General features: G+C 36.9%; 1 protein-coding gene across 1 annotated transcript; it reads right to left on the bottom strand.

Moving 5' to 3' along the window:
- Positions 1 to 3990: 3990 nt before the first annotated feature.
- Positions 3991 to 5361, bottom strand: LOC143257807 (proton-coupled zinc antiporter SLC30A1-like). The gene has a single exon (XM_076516836.1). It carries the CDS (start codon positions 5359 to 5361, stop codon positions 3991 to 3993), a length of 1371 nt encoding a protein of 456 aa, XP_076372951.1.
- Between the last annotated feature and the right edge of the window lie 3281 nt (positions 5362 to 8642).

An 8642-nucleotide genomic window follows, 5' to 3' on the forward strand; every position in this document is an offset into this window, starting at 1 on the left:
TTTGAGCTTTATAGACCCGGAGAGAATGACAACAAAGTAAACTTGAAAGACAAAAAAATCGACAAGTTTTTGTACATCTTTATTACTGCGAGAGGAAAAATAGTGAGATTAACTAGCAGTTTTTTGAAGTAGAACAATATGTTTTATGAGTAACTGACGTCGACAAACGGTTTTTATTTAGTAGTAGTAAAAGATTTACGACTGGAAACATAAAATCACTTTTATGAGAAATGCATAAAAAATTTCCAGCGAGAGGGCTGATCCCAAGTGCGTAGGCCGAGCACGGAAGTCTATTTGAATTATCATGTATGTTTAGTTTGTAATTCAAATCCAGTTATCTGTTTTGTTGTCGTCTAGCTCTTCATATGAAATAAAGCTATTAAACGTGTTTTAATATTATATTACGTTCTCTAATTTAACTTCCAAGTGCCAGGTGGTTAGGGTGTTCGACTCGTAATCCGAGAGTCGAGAATCCCCGTCACACCAAACATGCTTGCCCTTTCAGCCGGGAGGGCGTCATAATGTGACGATCAATCTCACTATTCGTTGGTAAAAGAGCAGCCCAAAAGTTGGCGGTAGGTGGTGATGACTAGATGCCTTCCCTCTTGTCTTACACTGCTAAATTAGGGATGGCTAGCGCCGATAGCCCTCGTGTAGTTCTGCGCGAAATTTAGAAAGAAACAAACAACCCAACTTCCAAATTTTATCTCATTACATCATAACAGAGCTTACCAAACTATATTGGTTCGGTAATATACAACCTGTCACATTCTATAAATACTTAGTGTTTCGCCAGGAGAGGATTTATTACATTTTGATTAACTAATTTTAACTTTTCACCAATACAGTATCCATAACGTTCTGTGTAACCAGTTTTAGCGTTACAACATTATAGAATGTTGTCCACCAGTGTTAAGCAACCAGTTTTAGGTGTTGAACAATGTAGAATCCATCAATTTTGGGTAACCAGTTTTAGGGTTTCGACAATGTAGAACCACTTTACATTTTAAGCAACTAATTCGAACCAGACTTTCTCTGTTTTATGAAGCAAGAGTGCTTACAAAATTAATAACAAACGAATTGTGCTATTTTACTCTCTTATTTGTTTGTTTGTTTTTTGGATTTCTGCACAAAGCTATACGAGAGCTATCTGCGCTAGCTGTCTATAATTTAGCAGTGTAAAAAGGGAAGACAGCTAGTCATCACCAGCTCTTAGGCTGTTCTGTTACCAAGAAATAGTGAGATTGGCCGTAACAATATAACGTCCCCATGATTGAAAGGGCGAGCAAGGTCCATATGAACTGTTTATATGCGCAATTTCTGATAATTACTCACTCTGGCGAGAACTTTAAACTTATGAAGTTTTTAAAAATAAAACAGGAATTGTACATGAAATAAAGTTTGCTCATCAACAGTCTTCAACTGAGGTTATTTAAACCCAATCATGGAACTCCTCTAGTCTGTAAAATTAAAGGGTAGGATTTTTGCATGTCGTTTATCTAAATGGTTGAAAACCAGAATTCTACGATTCTCCGCTTTCTAGTCGAAGCTCAGACTTTCAACCTATATTCACTCAACATAATTCAACCGATTTTCATGTTGTTAGATTACAGGATTTGGGAAGAAAATATCAACCAGGCTCTCATGTGCAGGCCCGGCATGGCCAAGTGTGTTAAGGCGTTTGACTCGTAATCCGAGGGTCGCGGGTTCGAATCCCGGCCGCACCAAGCATGCTCACCCTTTCAGCCGTGAAAGCGTTGTTATGTGATGGTCAATCCCACTATTCGTTGGTAAAAGAGTAGCCCAAGAGTTGGCGGTGGGTGGTGATGACTAGCTGCTTCTCCTCTAGTCTTACACTGCTAAATTAGGGATTGCTAGCGCAAATAGCCCTCGTGTAGCTTTGCGCGAAATTAAAAAAAACAAAACTCTTATGTGTTTTTTAATGAAGCCTACAATAATTTAACGCTTTCATTACTGTTTGAAAACTACCATATTGTTACAAAAATGAGTTTCTAGAAGTAAACATCCAAGTTTTTTGTATTACAGTGTGTTAATCACACAGCATTGTTTAAGAATAAACAAGCAATTTCCTCCGTTCTTGAGACTTTCAAGATATTGGTCAAATCATCATTTTTTATATCTTTAAATAAAATCAGGACCTATATCTTCAGAATGTAACTTCATTAGCTCAATATTGGCCCCCCAGTGTCAGAGCGATATGCCTGCGGACCTACAACGTTAAAAACCGGGTTTCGATACCCGTGGTGGGCAAAGTACAGATAGCTCACTGTGTAGCTTTGTGCTTAATTCAAAACACTGCCCCCCGCTAGTACAGCGGTATGTCTACGGATTTACAACGCTAAAATCAGGGGTTCGATTCCCCTCGGTGGGCTCAGCAGATAGCCCCATGTGGCTTTGCTATAAGAAAACACAAACACAAACAATAATTCAAAACAACAACAGCTTAATATTTCTCTATTACAGTTTCATCAGGAGATATCGATATCCTATAAGTCGTAGGCTATAGGTCGTGATTCTATTTACGTTTGTAGAAATGTTTCAAAACATCGATGGACTTAGCAGATAGCCCGATGTGACTTTGTTATAAGAAACCACACACGTCTCAAAATAAATTCCAGTTTGTATCTCAGAACGGCTGATATGGGTATTAACACTTTTACTAATAAAGCAGAGAACAACGTTTCGACCTTCCCAGGTCATCTTCAGGTTAACAAAGCGTAGGACCCTGCTCACTCTTTCAGCAGTGGGGGCGTTATAGGTGTGACGGTTAATCTCTCTATTCATTGGTAAAACGAGTAGCCCAAGAATTGGCGGTTGGTGGTGCTGGCTAGCTGTCTTCCCTCTTATTAACCTGAAGATAACCTAGGGAGGTCGAAAAGTTGTTTTCTGCTTTATTGGTAAAAGTGTTAATACCCATACCAGCCATTCTGAGATACATTTTTATTTCAAATGAGTTTCTCGTCATTAAGAGTAAATTCCAGTTTGTGATAATTAAACAAATATTCGAATAACAAGTTTAACTATTCTATTAGCATTCTAGAATTATATTGTTATGATTTGTTTTTTTTTATCAGTGTCACGTTAACCGATATATTTGTTATTTTTTCTAATATTCAACAGAGATTTTGTATCATTTTTCCAAATGTCAGCAGACGATTTCAAAACGTTCTTATAACTTTTTGTAAGTCAAGATAGATGCCATATCCAAAATTGTACACTATTGTACTATGTTCTTGTTAACGCGAAAATAAAATGTATTCTCTTCAGGCATGACGCAGAATTTTGACTGAGGTCGAAAATATTGTTACCAGTTAACAGAACAATAGCATCTAATAACGAAATGTGTTTAGTCCTCTGGGGTACTGATATAGAATGTTAAATATCTTTAGTTATTATAGTTTTTCTACACGGATTTTCTTCTCCATATATATATCTTACTTTTAAGCCTTACAGTCAACTTATTCTGTTATAAGATAATTAATTAATATATTAATTCCTCAACAGCCCTGTTTTCTTAACATCTTAATTTATTACAACATACTTAACGTTATTCGCTCAACTTAATTTTCTCTAAAAACATCTAATCTGGTAAATTATATATCTTACGTTTTTCAATTTGCTATGCACCATTTCCTTTCGTTTTTCCTGGGTAAAAAAAAAAAAAAAATCCCAATCCTCAAACTTCAAATGATTTTCATTACGTTTTCCAGTCTTATTCCTTTAAAAAAAAAATTCTGGTTTTTATGCGTGTTTTTATCTACATTCCACATCGATTCCTTTTTTTACATTTCACGTATCATTTCTCACGTAACCATAATAATTTTTGAAGTGTCACGTGATTTTCAAATATATTACGGTTGGTAACAACAATCATGTCACTTTTCCCGCTTTCTTTTCTTCCAGTTTTTTCAGTCTGGTTTTCTTCAGTTTTCCAGGTTTCGCAGCCTCGACGCTTAACTTTTATATGTGTCACACAGCAGTTTCTTTACTGTTTTCTAGGTTTTCGAAATAATAAACGTATTCTACAAAATCTCTGCCAGAGTCAGCGTTAGTTTTGTCCGGTGTACTTTTTTTGTGTCTTCCAGTATCATCACACAGGTTTTGTGAATGTTGTTCGTACCGATAATTTCCACCACCAGTTGAAACTTCTGAACTGTCAACATAAAGCTTCCTCTGACAGATGGAGCTGTCTCCTTCTTCTGGCTGTGTCGTAAAAGACCTTCGAAGTGGTCCACAGCACGTGAGATCCCTACACGTACGAGACTCTGAACACTGAAGAACACAATCCATACTCGGAAGAAACCCGGCACCTTGAAAAAATTCTGGTTGGACAGTGACAAAAGCAATCCCTTCGTCCTGGAAGAAGTTTTTCACCTGGTGGGAAATATTTAAATACTCACTAGGATAGTCCAAGATGATATGTACAGTGGCGATCGCGTGAGCTCCGGTCAGTCTCCATACGTGTAAGTCGTGTACATTACGAATAATTGGAAATTTCGCTAGGAGGCGCTTGGTTAGTTCTTGGACGTCGATGTAATCAGGTGCAGTTTGGAGGAGAATCATACCACTTTCTTTTATAAAGTGATAGTTGGTAGAGATTAGAACAACAACAGTGACTAAACTAACGACAGGATCAGTGTATCTAATAAACTCTTGATCATCGAAATAAAGGACAAAGCAACCCACTATTATGACCAAAACGCAACTGCACGTGTCACGTAAAAGGTCAAGCATGCGGTGTAAATATCTAGAGAACTCCAAGGTTCCGTGGTTAACAAAACAGTACGACCGGTCAGTTGATGAGGCGCACCTGATTTTTCCGAGTGGCTGTAATTGGTCAGATTTGTTCGTATTTTCGTCTGTCAACAGTACCAAGTTGACCTGGACGTCGCCACCGTTAACTCTCAGATAGCAACTTTGGTGACGCGTGTATCCTCCAAGCAAGGCTATACAGATAAAATTCAAACACAAACCACCCGCACCGAAGACTAGCAAGCCTGCTGGGTACTTGGTTTGTGTGTTTTCATATGAAACATGAACCATCGTCTGGAGTGCTTCCACACAGACAGGAAAACACAAAGCGACTAGAAGTAGCATATTTACTAACACTCCGAAAACTTCGACACGGGCCCATCCGAAGGTGTTCTTTAGAGTTCTTTCCTTGGTCAGGTTATAGTTGACAATCAGCAACAAGAGAGAGAGGACGTTATACAACATGTGATAAGAGTCTGCCAGCAGCACTAGAGATTTTGTAAAATGACTAGCAACCAGTTCTGCTCCGACAAAAAAGCTAGACAGTGCCAGTATTATGTAGAGTTTCACGTCCTTGCAAGTTCTCATTGTTTCTGAACGAAGGTCGTCTTCAATGCTAATCACAACTATCTGCCGTGATACGACCACAGATTACAAACAGTACAAACCTCAACACTACCCTGTATACGGAATCAAACGAGCACTGCGGAGAATATTTGATCGCCAGGTATTTGTTTCGCAGGAACACTGAACTAAAAATGGGACCTTTGATCACTAAATCACGTTCACTGAGTGATGGCGTACTTGTAATAGTGTTTCAGAAATGTGACACTGTGGTCGCTGTTATCTGCTGTTGCTATAAAATTGCTCACCTATCCTTTTAATAACAAAAAAAAAATTATAACTACGAAAAAAAAAAACACTTTTAACTTTTCGATACGTTAATGGAAGAAATACTGCTTAACTGCAAACCGAAATCAAAGCTGAATGATTTTTCACGATAACGTATAGAAAAGGTTAGCCTGTAAAATTAGCTAAAAACACCGCAGCAAATTATTATATTTATTGAAGTTAATTTCAAGTAAACCTCATACCTTTTATCAGCTCTAGCTAAAAATTAAGATATAGAGGTTAGCTGTATATAGATGCAGAATCAGTAAAGATTTAAACTGTACAAAGAAACAAACCCTGTAAAGACGAAATAGCTCGGTATGATCAGGTGGTTAGGGCGTTAGACTCGTAATTTGTGGATTCGAATCCTCGTTACACCAAATATGCTTGCCCTTTCAGCCGTGAGGGCGTTATTACATGTCAATATATCCTACTACTCGTTGGTAGAAGAGTAGCCCCAGAGTTAGCGGTGGGTGATGGTGGTGACTAGCTACCTTTCCTCTAGTCTTTTCCTACTAAATTAGGTACGGCTATCACAGATAGCCCTCGTGTAGCTTTGCGCGAAATTACAAACAAACCAAAGAAGTAATGTAGTTAAGTAAAACAAGAATAGAAGACTAGGTATATTTATGTTACTGTTTGCACCTTTGAAATAGCATTGGGTCTTATGTCCTGTATGTCTTCCTATATATATACATAGTTCTTTCATTCAATTGTCAATACCAAAAGAGGAAACATTTCCAACTCGTAGCACTGGAGAAACTGGAGAAATAATGAACCTTGATCTGTTAAAAGAATGGAAAAATATTCGTTTGTCCTAACAATTTTGCGAAGTACTATAAATGTATATTTATAATTTAAATTAATGAAAGGTTAACTAAACCTTAACTAATATGTAGATTTCATTATAAACCTAACCGTGATTTACTAAACTAGATTTTAAATTAATGAAAGGTTAACTAAACCTTAACTAATATGTAGATTTCATTATAAACCTAACCGTGATTTACTAAACTAGATTTTAAATTAATGAAAGGTTTACTAAACCTTAACTACTATGTAGATTTCATTATAAACCTAACGGTGATTCACTAAACTAGATATTAAATACAGACTTTGGTGCCACTTGTTTTGTCTGATGAAGTTTGGGAAAACTGATTATTTCACTTCATTCTATTATTCTTGTCTTAAAAATTACGGTTTCGTGTGGTGTTGTGGTTTCTCTGTGAATCACCAAAATTCTGTACTTGATCTAGAAAATGAACAAGAATCAACATTTGTGAGACAAACCTCGATGTTTGTAATAGTAACCAGTAGAATCGAACCTCGGTTTCTCTTAGAAGGTAGTTTGAAATTATTTAGCTAAAGTACTTTGAACAATACTTATGTTTTACTTTAACTTCATTATTATAACTTAAGTTTCCCTTTAACTTCATTATTATAACTTAAGTTTCCCTTTAACTTCATTATTATAACTTAAGTTTCACTTTAACTTCATTATTATTACTTAAGTTTCACTTTAACTTCATTATTATTACTTAAGTTTCAATTTAACTTCACTATTATTATTAATGGTAATCGAAAGTCATTTATACAAAATAAAATTTCCCGAAAACAAAACTTCGAGCAGCTGGTTTCTCCAAATCTATTTGACCCTTGATGTTACTAAGGGACAATAGAAACAGGGACAATCGCATTACTTCATTCCTCCCCGAATACTTCAGTGGTAAATTTGAGGACATACAAATGCTAAAATTGTGTTCACACTGTGCAACGAAACAAACAAAATTTCCATTCATATACGTTGTTCATTAAACAAAAATTCATTAGCCTGGCGTCGAGAGTTTCTATTATGTGTGTGTATTTTTTTTTCTTCTAGCAAAGCCACAATAAGCTATCTGCTGAGTCCACGCAAGGGAATCGAAGCCCTGATTTTAGCATTGTAAATCCGAAGACTTACCGTTGTACCAGCGGGGGAGGAGTGTCTATTACCACAAATATTTCATTCCGCCTTTTGGGTCCAGAGTGCGCTATACGAATGACGGTTAAAACCACGAACATCGTTGATTGGTTTGTTTTGAATTTCGCGCAAAGCTACTCGAGGGCTATCTGCGCTAGCCATCCCTAATTTAGCAATGTAAGACTAGAGAGAAAGCAGCTAGTCATCACCACCCACCGCCAACTCTTGGGCTACTCTTTTACCAACGAGTAGTGGGATTGACCGTCACATTATAACGGGAGGGAATACTGTTGAACAGCTACCTTCTCATTCTAAACGTTTATATCAAAACTGATTCAAAGTCCACAGTTGTAAATACGATTTTCAAACATGTTAAAATAAAATAAACACTGAGAAATATGGGCACGGCATGGCCAGGTGGTTAAGGCACTCGATTCGTAATTTAAGGGTCGCGAGTACTTTGAGGTACTGTTTATTTACCTTGTACACTTAGTAACTTTTCCGTTTCTCATAATTCCATTCGTCGCAGTTGACTCTCTGGACATTATTTCTTGTTACACTGTTACGTAACAAAATCTTTATACATTCTAATGAAAATATAAACATTTTTTACACCCCGAATGAAACTAACGGCCACACGTGTTTAATTTTTCGACTCCATGGTCTAAAGTTTGAGACGTGATGCAGTTGAACGGGTTCCGCACTTTGACCAGTGAGTGCGTTATAAGATAACAGTAATTCCCGCGACTCATCACAAAGTTCATATGGCGACAGGTGCTTCTGGCTGGCTGTTTTTCCTCTGGTCAGTGATTCAAAGTTATGGAAGTTTATGCCTTAGTCCTGGGAATTTCTTACCTAACCTTATAAACCAAGGTCTTTTAAGCTGAAAATTTCACTGAATTGGCAAAAAATTTCAGAAAAAGGCCTAAAACTAGAACGCTTTTGAATACCTGATTGTTCTTCTTAGGAAGAATAAAGTGAACTATTAGAAAGCGCTCGAATTTGTTTCTTTGTTTGT

The sequence above is a fragment of the Tachypleus tridentatus genome, chromosome 7 (assembly GCF_004210375.1).
Source record: "Tachypleus tridentatus isolate NWPU-2018 chromosome 7, ASM421037v1, whole genome shotgun sequence".
NCBI lineage: Eukaryota > Metazoa > Arthropoda > Merostomata > Xiphosura > Limulidae > Tachypleus > Tachypleus tridentatus.